Source organism: Alligator sinensis, unplaced genomic scaffold, assembly GCF_000455745.1.
Source record: "Alligator sinensis unplaced genomic scaffold, ASM45574v1 scaffold600_1, whole genome shotgun sequence".
NCBI lineage: Eukaryota > Metazoa > Chordata > Crocodylia > Alligatoridae > Alligator > Alligator sinensis.
The window spans coordinates 5,077,803-5,096,749 of NW_005841859.1; the positions used below are offsets into that span (position 1 = coordinate 5,077,803).

The 18,947-nt window shown below is 39.4% G+C and overlaps 1 protein-coding gene across 1 annotated transcript in view; it reads right to left on the reverse strand.

The window, feature by feature from the left end:
- The window catches only part of MAPK11 (mitogen-activated protein kinase 11), a 30,013-nt gene extending 11,708 nt beyond the window's left edge, over window positions 1–18,305 (reverse strand). Inside the window, exons 1-10 of the mRNA XM_025215477.1 lie at window positions 18,181–18,305; window positions 16,820–16,878; window positions 16,289–16,400; window positions 13,305–13,334; window positions 12,525–12,572; window positions 10,027–10,141; window positions 9,826–9,897; window positions 7,452–7,531; window positions 3,536–3,614; window positions 1,837–2,004 (exon numbers count right to left, since the gene is read on the reverse strand). Of these exons, the coding sequence (XP_025071262.1) occupies window positions 1,837–2,004; window positions 3,536–3,614; window positions 7,452–7,531; window positions 9,826–9,897; window positions 10,027–10,141; window positions 12,525–12,572; window positions 13,305–13,334; window positions 16,289–16,400; window positions 16,820–16,878; window positions 18,181–18,195 (778 nt within the window). The 5' untranslated portion in view covers window positions 18,196–18,305. The remainder of the gene's footprint in view (window positions 1–1,836; window positions 2,005–3,535; window positions 3,615–7,451; window positions 7,532–9,825; window positions 9,898–10,026; window positions 10,142–12,524; window positions 12,573–13,304; window positions 13,335–16,288; window positions 16,401–16,819; window positions 16,879–18,180) is intronic.
- Window positions 18,306–18,947: the final 642 nt, after the last annotated feature.

An 18,947-nucleotide genomic window follows, 5' to 3' on the forward strand; every position in this document is an offset into this window, starting at 1 on the left:
CTTTAAGAAATGGCTTGATGCCTACCTGGCTGGGGTCACTTGAGCCCAGTTTTCTTCCTGCCCAGGCAGGGGGTCGGACCTGAAGATCTACAAGGTCCCTTCCAACCTTACTTCTATGATTCTATGATCTTCTCGTGCACTGCTCTGTCTCCCCTTCCCCACATGTGTGTATGTGGCAAATGGGAACCACCACAGGCCTTTTAGTAGTCATAGTAGTCAGCCATGCACAATTTGGGTCAGATGTCTACAAGCTATCTAATTGTGGCACACAATTTGGAAAAGCACTGGGCTTGAGAGAGAGAGACTAACGCACAATATATAATGCCTTTAAGTAATGCCTAAACCACAAGTTGATTCCCTTTACAGAGGCGTCAATTTTATCCTAGGTGCACATTTTACAGGCATAATTTATTTTTATTATTTACTTTATAGGTATGATTTATTGTGAGTGTTCATACAGGAGACAGCTAACAGTCACATGGGGATACATTTGCTGTTACTGCAGAAGAGAGACTGAGGTCATAACTTCAGTTGGTGTAAAGTGGCATAGATCCATTACTCCAGCAGAGGATCTGCCCCACTGAGGTTGAAAATGTAAGAGTGTACCTGACCTTTATAGAATTACTTGCCCCCCTGCCCTTCAGCTGGAGCTGTTTGTGTGTGCACGTTGTGAAAAATCCACTGATATGATGATAGAGGGGCTAGAACCATAGGGAAAAAAGTCCACAATAAAACACACACAGAAATTTGGCTTATTATGGCACTCTGTGACTAGTGGCATCCCCCAAGACTCCGTTCTCAGACCTGTACTCTTTAATGTCTTCATAAACAATCTGGACACTGGTGTCGGAAGTGGACTGGCTAAGTTTGCTCATGACACCAAACTTTGGGGAAGTGTCTACACCTGAGGATAGGCTGTGATCCAGGCCGACCTTGACAGGCTAGCAAGGTGGGCGGATGAAAACCTGATGGCATTCAATACAGAGAAATGCAAGGTGCTCCACCTCGGGGAAGAAAACCCCGCATCACACTTATAGGCTCGGCAATTTTACGCTCGCTAGCACCATGACTGAAAGAGACTTGGGGGTCATGAATGTGAGCCACCAATGTCATACTACAGCTGGCAAAGAGAACACAACTCTGACTTGCATCTACTGATGCATCTTGAGCAAGACCCAGGATGTCATCCTCCCGGTGTACTTGGCCTTGGTTAGGCTGCAGCTGGAGTACTGCATCCAATTCTGGGCTTAGGAAGGACATGGAGAAGCTTGAAAGAGTCCGGAGGACAGCCATGTGAATGATCAGAGGGCAAGAGAGCAGGCATCATGAAGACAGGCTGCGAGCTATGGGACTCTTCAGCCTGGAGAAACACAGGCTCAGGGGTGACTTGGTGGCAGCCTATAATTCACCCCTGTCAACAGGGGGAACACCTGTTCACCACAGCACCCTAAGGGATGACAAGGTCCAACAGTCACAAACTCCTGCAAGACCGTTTTAGCCTGGACATGAGGAAAAACTTCTTTACTGTCTGAGCCCCCAAGGCCTAAAACAGACTACCCCCAGAGGTGGTGCAAGCACCTACTCTGGACACTTTTAAGAAACATTTGGATGCTTATCTTGCTGGGATCCTTTGACCCTAGCTGACTTCCTGCCCCTTGGGCAGGGGCTGGACCTTATGATCTTATGAGGTCCCTTCCGGGCCTAATGTCTATGAAATTATCCTGAAGTTTCAGCCTGGCTTGACATTCTTTCAGTGAGAACAAACAAAAAAAGTTCTCTTTAAGCAAAGTCATTTTTTTCCATACACATGAACTGCCACGCACAATTCCACCTTACCTTTCCACTCTTCTATGGTTCGTTCTTTATTCTCTATTGACTCGTCATATAGCTCAGCCTCAGGCTCGTCATCAGGATCATGATACTGTACAAAGTAGGCATGTGCAAGAGCTTCTGAGGCAGTTATCCTTTTATCACTGTCTAATATAAGCATCTTCTCAAGAAGATCTACAGCTAGGGCAAAACAGAAACTCAAGTTAAATTTAGAACCCTTTAACTAGCAGAAGAAAATGTCGAGCAGTAAGAGATCTGGCAGAGTGATAGATACATATGTCCCCTGAGAATCATCTTTTACATTGTTATCAATAATTAGTACAAGATATAGGAAAATGATTTTAGAGGAAAGCAGATTATAAGATATCCCACACATACTGTGTCAGTTCATACATGCAGTATCATTCCTCATTATTCTTTCCAAGATCATTCAACATTACTGGCAGAACCCCAGAGCATTGCAAAGCCATGAGACAGCACATGGCCTGTGAAGATGTACATTCTAAATAGAGTTTTGAGTCCTCTTTTAGTGCAAGACACAAATTATAATGGGTCTTTTAAGGTCACTATACACCCAACTGATTTAGACGTATCTAGTCACTGATCTGGGCTTCTAAAGGCCTTATCCTATGAACACTTACGCATGCGCTTAGAATTAAAGTATATGAACAGTTCTATGCTTTATGTAAAGCATGTGAATGAATATGTTCACTTTAAATTTATACTAAACTGTACAATATTACAATGAAGGAGATCTGGAGGATTGCAAGTAGTATAATATCTATTACAGTATATAAAGCTTTATCACGGTTAATTTGTTAGATTGTTCCTCTTTCATGTATTGATTAGAATTCTTGCAAGCATCTCTCTCAAATCATACTATCTGTTGCTTAAATGTACTTCTTGGCCCCCAAGTAGTACAATATTGATTCATATGCTACAAATTAATTAGAAGATAAATTATATCAGAGAATGGCAATTAGTTTTTAAATACAAAATTATGAGATCTCAATAGACATCACACCAATAATAATCTACTGGACTGTAGTATATCTTCACATTTAGATGAAAATACTAATGCTCAAAAGCTTTTCTATGTAGGAGTGGACAAACTGCCACTTTGGCTTTTATTCCTTCTGTGAGTCAACCCACTGTAAAAATAAAGAAATAAAATAAAATAAGATTAAAAAAAATGATTCTGTTAATCTCAATAGTTGTACAACTTGTTTCAAAGAATGGATCATATTTAAAAGGGAGCCTCAATTAAATAAGAGGTGATGGGTGCTGTCCATAGGATTGATTTTAAACTAAGATTTTTACTATTAATCACATTGACCTAAAAATAGTGTGACACTTTAAATAAATGAAATATGATTTCCATAATACTTCTGTTAGGTTGATCTACTTTTTTCTGCACTAAAATCAGTTTAATTTCTATCTATGTATTCATGCAACATTTAACTGGCCTTCAGTTTCTGAAAACATCCTTTTGCCCTCTCCGTACAGACTGCAATCCACTTGGCACTATCTTCCTACCAGAAAAAAGCTTGGAATAAGCTTCATGAAGGGAAATTAGTGGTCTGATATTGAAAAGGTTAGGTCAGCATTTCTTGTTATTCTCCAACACGGCCTAGTATATAGAACAGTAAAACCTGAATTGAAATGCTACTGATGGAACTAAAATGGATCAGTCTGAGATTCTTACCTAATGGGTTGGCACCACGAAATACTGCTTTCAAATCCTGCTGAGGCATATATGGTAGAGATTCAATGTACTTTCTAGCCTGGGAACAAATTAAAGCATATAAACATATTATGTTTTTGCCCAATAGAAAGTAGGGCAACTCTGGAAAACAAAAATCTCTATCTGTTAAATTTCTCTCTCATGGAAGCCCCTGTACATATGAATTCATTCTGTGCACGGGTCTAGATGCAGCCAATCATCTTTAAAAGTTTAGAGGTTCTTATAAATCCAGGCTTATAAACAAGAGGGTTTAAAGTGATTTTCTTCTAAAATGAGAGCTGTTTCACTTACCTCTGTCAAATAGTAGACAAACCAGGATAAAATCCTGAATCAAGAGGTCTCGAAGAGGCAGAGCCTCAATCCTGTGTAGCCTCCATGTGCCCCCATTCTTAGGCAGGTAAAGAGCATCTGCCCAACTCACAGCAATCAAGGTGCTGGGACCTGCAATCCTTCTACTAATGAAAATAGCTTTTTTAAAGGATTAGGGTCTGCTCAGAGGACCACTCTTTTTCTTGCACATAAGGCATCTACAGGAGACAGGCATTTGTCCCTTCTTATTATGCATGATGAACAGAACCAAGGAGGTGACACTTACCCTCTATCGGGCGCTGGTCAGACCGCAGTTGGAGTACTGCGTGCAATTTTGGGCGCTGCACTTCAAGAGGGATGTGGATAACCTGGAGAGGGTCCAGAGAAGGGCCACTCGTATGGTTAAGGGCTTGCAGGCCAAGCCCTATGAGGAGAGACTAGGGCACCTAGACCTCTTCAGCCTCCGCAAGAGAAGGTTGAGAGGCGACCTTGTGGCTGCCTATAAGTTCATCATGGGGGCACAGAAGGGAATTGGTGAGGCTTTACTCACCAAGGCACCCCTGGGGGTTACAAGAAATAATGGCCATAAGCTAGCAGAGAGCAGATTTATACTGGACATTAGGAAGAACTTCTTCACAGTTAGAGTGGCCAAGGTCTGGAATGGGCTCCCAAGGGAGGTGGTGCTCTCCCCTACCCTGGGGGTCTTCAAGAGGAGGTTAGATAGGCATCTAGCTGGGGTCATCTAGACCCAGCACTCTTTTCTGCCTATGGAGGGGGTCGGACTCGATGATCTATTGAGGTCCCTTCCGACCCTAACATCTATGAATCTATGAATCTACTCTCTGTAGCCATCAGGATCATCGTTCAGTCTCCTCAGTTGTTCCATAACCAACAGGTCCCTACTGCATCAGTACAAACTCTCAGCCTTTAGAGAAGCCTACTGCTGTTTCTTTGGCCAAGCTGCTGTAGGTCACTTGCAGCCTATAGGTCCCTGGCTGCCTACTCCCCTGCAGTTAGTCCAGAATCAGCTGTCTTCCCCTAGCTGGGGACATACCTGCTGTGGTTTCTCCCTTAAAGTAACAGGAGCCCTTGGTTCCCTGTTATAGCCTGCTCTTAGCTTTAATCCCTCATGACTACAGAAAAATAACAGAGCAATTCTTCTGCTGCAGAAAAACTCAGAAAGACCACAACAAGCCAGAAATGTTCATGATACGACGGATTCTTATTTAGTCAACATGGTATCGAATGTTCGTTATTATTTGAAATCTGTAGGCTTATCTTGAGAATCATGTGTACGAGTTTTCACACCTAACATTGCTAATACTATGTGGCACCTTAATAGGATCTAATGGTACCCCAGGATGCTGAGAATCATTGCTTTACATTATCAGACCTTGCGGGTTTACAAACTGCATAGCAAGACATGTCTGTCACACATTTCTGCATGTAAACTATGGGCAATTGCTTTTTCTTAGGACAAATAGACTAGCATATGTTTCATAATCAAGGTCTTTGCTGACTTATTCACATTTTGATTCTGCACTTGAAGAGTCTATCTACAATTGGGCATCAGCTCTGCTTTATTTTCAGGAGACCTCTAGCGAACATTCGATACCATGTTGACTAAATCTTGTTTATTCACCAACCTTTTTCTCTGCCCTTGTAATCTCCACAGAAAATTTATAAAAGTCTGAATCTGGAAATGCCCAAAGTGAAATCATGCCTATATTGAGACATCATATCTGCAAGCTAACTCAGAAATCTGTTCTGAAACATCTGGCTTATACAAAAGGCCCTCTGAATTTCCTGTTCTTTAATCCACTGCTTATCAATTAAAGTAAGGTTGGATTCTTCATTAAAGCTTTGACTGTGTGTTGAAAAGAGTGTAGCAGAGAATGCAAAATTATTCTTCTTCAAGACAAGGATACAAGTAACATTTAGAACAAGCAGAAGTTACAAGACAGAAGGGAAAAGAATGTGGGCAGAGAATGGGTATTTCCAAGGGAGAGATAAGTGATATCTTCTACTTCCAATGAGGGTACATAGCTACTCATCAACTTTTACGATATAACTGCTGCTTCTAGATGGAATTACAGATTTTAGAAAGACAGGTTATTGGATAAGAAACATCTGTCTTAATAGGTTGCCCCAGTCATTCAACTTATACATAATTATATTATAAAATTATTTATTTAGTCACGTGCTTCTTAAGGTGAAAATAGATTTCATTAAAGTATTTAGCAAAACTGAGATCCAGATGGTAAGCTCCAATGAAGAACATGGTGGTTCTGGGATTCAGTATTTTCTTTAGATTTATCACAAATATTTATGATGCAAGAATGTAACAAAAACCACTCTGGCTGCTTGCAGACATTAAAACAAAAGTGCCACTTTAAGCTCGGTGCACTCCTGCACCAAGCCCAGTGCATGCCTGGAAGAGGCGGTGTATTAGTTGGACCTGGCTTGCCCAATGTCAGTATAGATCTGGTGCTTTAGTGGAGCTTTTTGGTGCTTTATCTAATAGCTGATTAAATCAGCTTTAGATAACAGTGCCAAAAAGCCCCGCTGAAGCTCCCAATCTATACAGATGCTATGGAGCCTGGTAGAAGCAAAATGCAGCTTCCTCCAGTAAAGCCCTTTTTTTTTTTTTTTAATATCTGCAAGCAGCCTCTAATGATAACATAATTCTCTTGGCCAAACATTAACTTTAAAGCACAGTAGAAAAATCAAGGATTACCAGAACTGGGTGCAAAACTTTGAGTTACATTCTTACATATTCAGTTTCCAAATTCCAAAGTGAAAAATTAAAATCAACATTGTCAAAAACATCTAAATGAGTAAGAGGCTTAGTTTCATTGGAAATTGAAGCTTCTTAAATCTTGCAGGCAATTTTAAAGATTTCACTCTATTGTACTTGCTGAATGGTGCTACTAAAGCACAACCAGCCAAGACTTCAAAAAGACAACATATTGCTCACTATGGCTAGGGAGAATAATTACGCATAAACCAGTATAAGAGATCAGAAATTGGTTCAAATCTGTAACACAACAGAAGTTCAGTGCACATGAACCACTTTCAGAATGGCTGAAACTGGTTTAAGATAAACCTGGATGGATGTAGTATTAGACTTAACTGATTTAGGTTAAATCAGTTTATTGAATTTCTCTCCTAAATCCCCTCCAGATTCAAGTTAACTCACAGTCCCCCAGCATCCCAGGATGCTTTGCACCTCCCCTATTAACCTCCCTCTTGGCCCAAGCTGTCTGCTTCAGTGGTGCAGGGAGGCATGCTCTAGTGCCACCCCCCACCCTCCCGGCCTCAGCCACTGCAGGCACGTGGCTGCATTTCTGGAATCAAAAGTAAATGTCTTCACTTGCTTATCAGTTCAATCTATGCAGCTTAGACTAACGTGTGAAGAATAAATCAATTCAGTCTCAGGCTTTTTGACTGTTTGTACTTAGCCTATCAATTCAGAAAAATCAGTGAAATAATACCAATGTCCTACTACACCAGTTACTACTGACCAGCAAATTATTAAATCAGTTTATATACACAACTGTCAACTTACATGTTCTGATGATATTTTCTTGAGAAGTTCAGAACTGGGTGTGCCCACAACTTCCATTATTCTCTTTAGTTGATCAATATCTATATGTGTTCAAGAAAACTCCCCGAAAGATAATAAAAGTAAGCATTAACCAAACCTTTAGTGTGTAAATGAACCATAAAGTCCTGTGCAGATGGTCTAAAATGAACACTATAGCTCCGATTCAATCAGTGGAACTGTACCAGATCACATCAGCTGAATAATAAGTAAATAAAAATTAAAAAATAATACACAAACTAATCAACTAATCTGAAACAAGGAATGTGAAGGAACTTGAGGGTTGCCATGATGTCCTTTGTAACAATAGAGCCTACCTGGTTTAAAATCTATTGCAAGGTCAAAGGCAAGATATGATCTGTTAAATGCCAGCTGTCTTAGTTGTTTTTCTGATATGCCATGTCCTTATTGCACTTGGTAATGTCAACTTCAGCAGCAGCATTGGTCAACATGAAATACAACAAAATAAGATGTATACCATGCTCCTGTTTTTCATATAAAAAGGTTTTCTGATCTCTTGCAGTAATCATTTCCTCATCTTTCATTCTCTTGTGTCTCCATTTTTACTTCCTTTGCATTTCCTATTATTATTCTATTTTACTCAACAACTGTCTTTTTTGCATTAGGAAACTATAGGCCAGTCAGTCTTACCTTGATCCTGGGTAAGCTTTTTGAGAGAATTATCCTGGTGCATGTCCGCGAGGGGCCAGCAGGGGAGATTATGCTTAGGGGCAACCAACATGGGTTCATTAGAGGCAGGTCCTGTCAGACCAACCTAGTGGCCTTCTATGACCAGGTCACAAAATCCTTAGACGCAGATGTAGCAGTGGACGTAGTCTTTCTGGACTTTAGGAAGGCCTTGGACACTGTCTCTCACCCCACTCTCATTAAGAAATTAGGTGACTTTGGTGTTGATGGCTACACAATCAGATGGGTCGCAAATTGACTGGAGGGCCGCACCCAGAGAGCAGTGGTGGACGGGTCTTATTCAGCCTGGAGGGATGTGGGTAGTGGGGTTCCCCAGGGCTCAGTCCTCAAGCCTGCACTGTTCAACATCTTCATCAGCAACTTAGACGGGGGAGTAAAAAGCACTCTGTTCAAATTCGTGGATGACACTAAGATGTGGGGAGAAGTGGGCACACTAGAAGGGAGGAATAGGCTGCAATCGGACCTAGACAGGTTACAGGGGTGGGCGGAAGAGAACAGGATGGGTTTCAACACTGACAAGTGCAAGGTGCTGCACCTGGGGGGAAGAACCAGCAGCATACCTACAGGCTGGGGAACTCCCTTCTCATCAGTGCAGAGGCAGAAAAGGATCTTGGAGTCATTATTGATGCCAAAATGAACATGGGCCGACAGTGTGGGGACGCAGTCAGGAAGGCCAACCGTACCTTGTCATGCATCCACTGATGCATCTCAAGCAGGTCCAAGGTGATTCTCCCCCTCTATGCGACACTGGTTGGTCAGGCCGCAGTTGGAGTACTGCGTCCAGTTCTGGGCGCCGCACTTCAGGAGGGATGTGGACAACATCAAGAGGGTCCAGAGGAAGGCCACCTGCATGATCAGCAGTCAGCAGGGCAGGCCCTACGAGGAGAGGCTACGGGACCTGAACCTGTTCAGCCTCCACAAGAGAAGGATGAGGGGGGATCACTGTCAGGGTGGCTAGGATCTGGAACCAACTTCCAAGAGAAGTGGTGCTGGCTCCTACCCTGGGGGGCTTTAAGAGGAGGCTGGATGAACACCTTGCCAGGGTCATTTGACCCCAGCATAGTTTTCTGCCATGGCAGGGGGTCAGACTTGATGATCTGCTCAGGTCCCTTCTGACCCTATCAACTATGAAACTATGAAACTATTCCAGTCACTCAAGAAACAGGCTTGAGTAGAGCCCATCAGTGCTACAGCATAGACTGTAATAGTCTCACTACTTTCTGTTGTATGCAGAAAATGTACAAAAGCCACCAGTTTCACAACAGTAAATGATATACATACTAATTTAATTTAAATAAATGCACATTGTTTTTGAGAAGCTGCACTAATGGAAGAAATCAGAATTTTTTTTTTTTTTTTACCTGGGTCACTAGTTAAATACCAGACAGAGAAAAAAGATTGCATATAGCTTATCTAGATCTAGGAAAAGCTGTTCCCCTTATTTTTCTTTTGATGGTTCTTATGTTTAGGTGTCATCTGCAGTGAACTTAATAATTAAAAAAACATTGTTTGCTGTATTGGAAGTTTGCTACCTGGTAAATGTTGCTATGATAACTTTTCTGTAATAAGAAAAAGAAAAAGAACTGAGTGCATTTGCATTTCATGTCATTGCATTTTATATTAAGGATACAGTCATTTCCTGGAAAAAGGGCTTTTCCTTTCAATAGCTCTGCCATGATGCATCCAACTGACCAAATGTCAACTGTCAAAAATAAGGAGAACAATTTGCATGATAAACACCACCCAGATTGTCAAAGACAGTAGTTGCTTTTCCCTTTCTAAATATATCTGTAGGTAAAAAAACCCCCTGCAAAATCTACTTTTACTTTACCTGTTTGATTATAGTGCATCCAGTTTAACATAATTTCTGGAGCTCTGTACCATCTTGTTGCTACATATCCAGTCATTTCATCATCGGTTTGTCGGGCTAAACCAAAGTCTAAAATCTACAGAATAAACACATAATTTCTTATTAATTTTAATATTGTAGTTGGTTTGTGCCATTTTTTATTTCTGGCATTCTCCAGCAGTCTAAGAACCTCAGTTTGCCAGGAATTCAACCCAGAACAGTCCATGGCCAGCCTGGCTTTTCTCTGGACCTCACGCATTTAACAAGAAAAACCAAGGACCAATTTTCAAAGTCACTAACTTGCTTAATCCTTTAAGTGTGACTTTGATGTCTTAAACCTTAAAAATCTGGGCCTTAAGGATAGACTTATACAGAGCCCATTAAGCTCAGTGGAACTCAGTCCAAGAATCAAGGTTCGTCTGTGACTGAGGAACTACAGTATCTTCTACCAACTCTGATTGTTGTCTGTAGTTCTGTTTCCTTCAAATATTAGAGAACAATAAACTAACTAGTATTAGACCTAAAAAAGTCTGCTGTGTGTGGCATGGTTCCTATATTCCATCATTTACCACCCCGATGCTACTGAGAAGCGCATATATACTACATAACAAAAAAGTTTAAATTACTGGCTCACAATATGCCATCTGCTTTTCAGTACAACTTCCCCCATTGAAATGAAAAGAGGAGTCGTCTTAAATTACATCACACATATGCTGGCTGGCAAAATATTTCCCAGTGAATGTCCTTTGTTTTGGTAGGTTTATGTCTGATAAAAAATAATTGCAAGTTTTTTTTTAATGCATTTCTTAGCCTTCTGGTATTTATTTCTCTATTTGGGTTAATCAGCAGCTTAAAATATATAAAAGCCATTTCTGCAAAACTGTACCATTCTAGTGGAAATACTATCCAGTGCCAAAAGTGTCTTTGGTACCCAGCATCTCTTCATGAAAGATGGAAACTAAGAGTCAGTCAAGCCACTCTTAACATGGAAATTTAATCCTGTTCTTATTGAGCTGATGGCAAGTCTTCTCTGTGCCAATGGGAGCATGAAGAATTCCTGAGATATTCCTCAAAAATCCCTAATTATAACCCAGTTTGAATGTTATGTTAGGTCTTAACATTTTAACAGATTTTATTACACATGATTAATAATTACTAGATGTTAATATTTACATCTATTCTTTCAAAGTAACCTTTTTATATTTTTTCTAGATAAATATAAAATAATGAAAATACAGCATTTGAAGCAAAGATCATCAGATTAAGATCTTGGAATTTCAATACGAGTACAAGAAAAGGAATTACAGCAGGCTGCATTTTCCTTTTCAAGTGAACACTTCCTTCTCAGTTATGTAGTATACATTTTATTTTCCGTGTTTTGTCTCCATTTAATTTCTAGTTTTTCCCTGAAGAACTACCTCAATCTGCTTTTTGTCAGAACATTTTGACACCTAATAAAAAAATGGAGCATACCCTAATGTAAGATGGGAGGGAGGATATAGACTCCAGAAAATAAGATTTAGAATCTTCACTAACACCTTATAGTATGAAAGCATATACTATACTTTTAATAAATAAATGACCATGACAAGCTGTCCCATAATTCCTGCAAAACGAGTGTCAAAATCTAGGCATGAAAATGTAAATAGGCTGGTTATGAAATTTAGTTTAGCATCCACAGGAACTAGCTGCAGTACTTCAGCTTATGTTAGAATTGGCCCTGAAGGTTAACTGTACAGTACTGATAATTCAATTTTGCCATGCATTATGACTTTATTGCTAGTCTCATGATACTTGATATTTTTCTTAAGTCCCCACAGTGATGGAATAAAGTGATTACATTATAATCTTATTGCCAATTAAAAATAACATGTTCTGTCCCTCATGATTATGGAGAACAACTTAAAAATGCCAGGCAAATACTCAGAAACCAGAAGGCAAATGGCCCTGCTCAGAATTTATTTTTAAAAAAATCTCATGGTTTTTTAACATCTTGGGCAGGCGTCCAGATTATCAAAACAGTCATTTATATACTAGTTCAGTTTAATCATTATGAAACAACTTTTAAAAGCTAATGTCCTGTAGATGTACACAAGCTGCCATATATGCTGGTCTGATGCTTCATTTAGGCATCTTGAGCTAAATCCTGGAGCCTTGGCACCACCCCTTGAGCAAAGGTTGACATTTGGAAGCATCTATCAGATAAACTATTAATCTAAATGCCTTCTATGGCCTGCTTTTAAGTGTTAGCATGATTTATACAGAGTAAGCATTTTGCAGACCTTCTATAAATGAAATGGTAATTTATAACATTGGTTAAGTAACAGTATTAATGCGATTTATTTTTCTATGCCAGCAGAGCAACAGTAATAAGTAGATTAAATAAACGTGAGAGTAAGAATGGCGACTAATGCCTGCTCAGAGAAATGCTAGCTTCAGGATTATTACAAGAATCTTAATCATAATAGCATGAATCCTACCCTTAATTCACAGTCTTCATTTACAGCTAGGTTACTGGGTTTCAAGTCCTACATCAGAACAAACACATAGATAGGTCAGGCACACTTCATAAAGTTAAAACAGAATTGTAACAAGGTTGCCACAGCAACTCTGATACTGAAAAGTGCATGCTGCAATGTTTTGCAGTACCGTATTTATTTGATTCCAAGGCAAGGCTTTTGCCCATTCAAAATGGGGAGAACAAAGCCTCATATTAGAATAGAGTATCAAATAAAAATGCAGTACTTGCCATAAAGACATGGCAGGAATCCACTCAGCAAGGCACAGAGCAGTGAAGAACCCAGTACAGAGTGGCATGGGACTTGGTGCAGAGGCATGGGGTGGTGTGGGACCCAATATGGAGGCATGGGACCCAATGCAGAGGCACAGGGTGGCATTGATCCAGTGCTGGGGCACACGGTGGTGCAAACCAGACACAGAGGCATGGGGTGATGCAGACCTAGAGGGGAGGCATGGGGGCAAGTGACTAGGGCACAGGCCCTGGGCGGGGGTCAAGTGGTTAGGGGAGGGGGCGGGGGGGGGCAGTCACCAGGGGTGAACAAAGGACCAGAATCAGGCTGCCCGTCTCTCCCCGCCCTTTTCTACTTATGCCACTGATTTCCCTGCTGTTTCAGTGGGGAGGGAGACATTTAAGACATCTCTCCAAAATCTAATATTTTCCATGTATAGAATTTAATTTGAGGTGGGATCTTAAATTTGAAGTCATGCTGGATTCAGGTAAATACAGTTAGTGAACTTACCCTGTGAATGATTCCAGCTGAATGAATATACTGTGGAACAAAGTAAAAAGGAGATGGTAAGAATTTGAGGGTAGAGGCAAGTGGAAAGAGGTAGAAGTTCTTTATTTACTCTTTTTTCTTCACTATTTGATGTTTTTATAAAGATTTAGTAGGTGAATGGACAGAAATGCTGCCTGACCTAGTACAAACATAACATAGGTAGCACAAATGAGTGACTCATTTGTAATATAACTGCTTTCCATCTGTCAAATGTAAACACTTCAGGAAAGGTATCCATGAAAACTAAAATTATATAATCAAAAGCAGTGCTTACAGCCTGAGAGTTGTAATGCTAACTCTCATATCAAAAGAAGTCATTCTGACTATTATATGGTATTGGATAAAAAGGCATTCATTCCCTACTAATTTGGCCCTCTATTTTGATCTCATAGACTTACAAAAATCAGTGGCTTCATACCAGCCCAAGGCAAATCAGTTACCTCAATCAGTCCTTTTGCAGAAGACATGTGGTTATATTGGGAAGGATGGACTGGTTCACTACAAGCAGGAATTCATATGCACATTTTAACACTATGACTGGATGTGTTCACTATGACTAGACAGGAAATTGTTTTCCCATCCTGTGAGGTGTTTTGAGATTTTAGAAATTTTCACTTTTTCGATCAAGACAATAAAGAAACTCCCATCCCCGAACAGCCCACAGCTTTGTGGCAAGCCCACTCATCTGGGATGTAGAAGACTAAGGGTGCTCATAGATATGAAAAAACAAAACAAAAGGAGTGCATTACCAGAAAAGGCAGCGTGTTAGTTCAACCTGTCTGTACCATCTGTATAGATCAGGCACTTCAGTGGGGCTTTTTGGTGTTTTTATCTAATAGCTGATTCAAGTGATTAGATAAAAGCACCAAAAAGCCCAGCTGAAGCATCTGATCTATACAGAGGTTCGGTGAACTGGGTCCAACTAATGTGATGCCTCTTCTGGGCATGTGCTGCGCTTGGTGCAGCGACATGCCAAGCTTAAAGTAAAGCATCTTTGTTTGTTTTCTTTCACCACATCTGTAAGTAGCTTAAAATTCAAGACCCTACTTCTTCTGGGTCAGATCAGGAACTTGAACCTGCGTTTTTAAAAACTCAGGTGAACTCCCTAACCAGGGTGCTATACGGTGCTTTTTTTCTTCTGATCAAATGCCTATTCAATTAGTGATACAAAGCAGGACGTCTTCAGTGGAAGACATTGAGAGAGCCCTAACTCAGAGTAACTAATACCCAGAGAGGGAGGAGGGGGGAGCGGGGGATTGGGTACTCTCTTGAGATGCGGGAGACTGAAGTTAAGTCTTCATTCTTTCTGGGTTTGACTAGAAACAGTGCCCTAACCACTAGGCCATTTGCTATCCTAAGTTGGGGAACATCTGTCCTTTTCTGGTTTTGGCAAGTCGTTCCTCTTGAAAGTTTTGTTCAAATGAGTATGCTTCTGTGCAAAGTGTAAGTTTCAGCACACTGACATTCTCCAATGAAAGCTATTTTACTAGAATAATCCTGGTCATTCTTAAGTGCTCCTGGACTTAGTCCAGAAGTCTCTCCAGGAAGCCTCAGTCTCTCATCTTCTAAAGGTCTTATGTTTTTCCCAAAAGCACAGGTGCCCCAGACTCAAGTACCACCCAAGAATATATCTCATCAGCTATACTCTTTACAGCCAACACTAGCAGGATACTGGTTAAATGAACTGAAATCTCAAGGACTATTTTAAGAGAACATTTCCATTTAAGAATCCATTATCAAAGTTCTTAAGTTAATGAGACAACAGAACTGCTACTCCAGAAAATGGAAAGAGGAAAGTAATTTGGTAATCTCAGTATTCAAGAGCACTGAAGAACACCTGAATGTATGATTGAAAACTAATTTTCTGTCTGGGGCTGCAGGTCTTAAATAATAGTTGGCACTTATACAGCACAATTTCCCTTTCAAAGCCTTTGCAAACTGGATAAATAAGTTCAACCCATCTCCTCTTAGGTACTGAACTCAGGTGCTTAGTTTTAAATAAACTAAGGCAAAAAAGTTAAGGAGTCAATTTGACAACCCTTATTGGCATCAATAAATAAATTAAAACCAAATAAACTACTTGCACAAATAAGACAGGCTAATTCACTAAAAGACTTGCCTAGGACTGCATCACAAGTCTGTTTCACAAGTTGGAATTTAAAAACAAAGAGCTCCAGCCTCCTTTCAAGTCAGCTAATCACAGCTCCCTCCATTATATTAACTAATAAACAACCATTTGACTGTAAGAGTGAAACTATCTAGGATAAAATTTAACTTTAACAATTTAGTGCCCCAATCCTGAGACTGACTCCATAAAGGCAAATTTCTACACAGAACCTCACTGAATCATCACCCTTGCCCCCTATCTGAAACTACCTCCAGGTTCAGGGCCTCAAGTATTCAAACTTGTTCACTTTTTTCAAAGTGTGTACATATGTTACTTGCCACAAGCTCCTCACTCTCTCATGAATACCAAGTCCTCATACTGGTCACTACTTTCTCTTGTGGGGGAAATGCCGTGCACATGAGTTCACAAGTGTCAGAACACTTGTCAGTTCACACAGCCACATAAAAAGTACTTCTTTAAATAATACTCTATATATGGGCACCATGGTCAGGGGTTCATATCCTGCAACTACTTATTGAGATTCTTAATATTACACATGAAAATATCTTTTAGGACTACCTATGTGACTTAAATTAAGCATGTATGCACAAATATTCACAGAGGGACTACAGTCTGGTTTGTAGTTTCATAAGTAATTTAGTAAATTCTAAAAGGATTATTGTTTTAAAAAGTAAGGCATCAAAGATATTCTGAAGATTTGCCTCATCACCTCTTAAAACATATAGTCAAAATAATTTAAATATCGTCACTGCAATCAAATATTCATTATCACATTTTAGTTTCTAGGTTTAAAAAAATGTAATCATACAATTTATACCTTAAGACCTCTAAGTAACTGGTATATAAGAAACTGAATGTGGTCATCTGTTAGCTTCTGGCACTTTACTATGTTATTCAGATCAGCACCCATTAAATTTGTCACAAGATACCTGTAAAAATAAAATAATTTATTTAGAGGTAGGTAAACCCATTTTAAAAAAATGTAAAACTAACTTCACACTCATGTAGTTTCCTTCTCCATGTACTAATATTTATTTCCCCACAATTAGCCATTTTGATATCTTCAAAGATAAGAAAAACTCTTTCAGTCCAGATTTTTATGTTTTTCTTCACAATGCACAGTAGAGATTCAATCAGAGAAGAGACCATGATAAATTATGGGAGATATAATCCAGCTAACAAGATGCCCCACAGAGGGAAAATGGGGATTTGGGGCACCAAAATATGTGTCTCAGGAGGCCCTGTGGTAGCCTGGACAGACACAGATTAACACTGAAGTGACCCCAAATGAATTGTATTTACCTTAATTGCTGACAAAATAATCACCTTCATGCTAAATTTTACTTACACTTCATTAAAATTTTCTATTGACGTTGCAGGTGTAAAAACATCTAGTAATCCTATAACCTGAAACAGAAGAGTGGATTTCTTTTTTATTTTCAGAAATACATGAGATAATACACTACTTACACTAATCGCTCTTAGAATTTCTAGAACAACACAGGTCAAATTATATCATGGTTTCTCTCTAAAACCTTACAAAACCAACAAAACTGGATGAATCTGGATTAAAACTTTTTGACATCTGAAGAGAAATTCCTTCTGAGATTGACAATATTACATGACCTAATAAAAACAGAACTAAGGGCACCTATACACGTGTCTGATACCTGCTCTGATGTGTTCTAATTAGAACGTGTTGGAGGATTAATCTAAACAGCACTCTCCAGCAGCCTCAATGTCACACGTATTCAGCATCCGCATGCTTCAAAATGGCAGCTCATCAAACAAGCTGTAGTTAAAGCACCCCCGCCACCATTTTGAAGTGCAGGATACCGAATACACGTGATGCTGCAGGCGCTTTAATTAGAGCGGCTTCCAAGAGGTGCTCTAATTAAATCACCCTCCTTCCCCCACTTAGAATCAACCTAGGTTCTTCCTGTTTTCTTGTTCCACGTTTGTTGAAATTATTTTAACTATGTTCCTCCAGTCCATTTTTCAATCTGCCATAACAACCCTTCTTTGTTTTATATAACTGATTCTTATAAACTGAATTTGATTCCATTTTAATAGATTTTCTGCATTCAGGCTCCAATTCAGTAAACTATTTTTAAGCATATGGGTAGCCCCACTAATATTGATGAAATTGTGCTTGAAGATGTGAATATGCCTAAATTCGTTCCTGAATCGAAGCCTCAAATCCTAGTCTTTCAGCCACATTAAGGGACAAACTGTGTTCAGATGAGTATAGTATACTCCCATTATCATCAATGAGAACTAAACAAGAGTAACTGAGAACAGAATTTGAGCTTAATATTTCAACCAAATCTAAAATTGACAAAGCTCCTCAAATATTCTTTATTAGTGATTGACACTTTACACAGCGCTGCTCTTTGGTGTAACATATTCTTGTTAGTGATGTGTATGACCCCTTGATTTGTATTTCATAAGCGATCAGAGGGTCTTAAAAATCCAATAATACTGTGAAATTGCTGGATTATTAAGGAGCAGTTCTAAATTTTTTCTGGCCAATCGGAGTCTTTCCAATGATTTCAATGAATTTAGGATCAATACCTGGAAAAGCAAAGGTGTCAGGTATAAGAAATAAACACTCATCTACACTCTGCTGATAAGAATGAAGCTAAAGTAAACCTGGGAAAGAAACTTGGATTAGGGAAGCAAAATGGAAAGTAGAAGTTCTTCACTTACATTTTCATGTTTCATGTGCTTAAGCAATCTCAGCTCCCGGTATGTCCTTCTGGCATGAATAAGTGATTGAAAAGGTCTTGAAAGCTTTTTTACTGCCACCTTCTGTCTTGTTTTGGTATCATAAGCTGAACTGAAGAAAAATAAAGTAAAGTAAAAAAAAAAAGGTATGATCTTTACTGACATTACCTGGCAAGGCCCTCCTTATTAACATACCAAAATGAACATCAAGAAAGTTTTATGTTCAACTTGTGATTTTATTTCTTCATGCTTCATCACTTATATCTTACTGAAAGAGCTTTTCTGGGAAAACTACAGAGACAACCACAACTATTCATAGATGGTTCCCTTGCAATCTTTCTAACAAATTACTAACTCCTATAATAATGTTTTCAGAATCATCCCTAGGTAATAGTCTTTCCCCATCTGGCCCAGAAAAATAACCAAAGAATTTGCTTCATTAATGTTGGCCTCTCTTCCCTACCCAAATTCAAGGCTCTTAGGGAATACTGGGATTCAAATACTGCTGCTTAGAGAACAGACTGGAGCCTTTACTAATTATTGGGATGCTGCCACAATGTCTAGCAAATACTAATTATAACTGATGAACATTTACATGGTATGCAATAATCTTCATAGGTCTGGTATCAAATTAAAATCTTGATACATCCACTTAATCAAACATAAAGGTTGTTTCAGAAGCCACTGTTAAGAAACAAACCACCAGTATAAACTGGGACTGTCAAACAATTAAAAAATGTGATTGCATT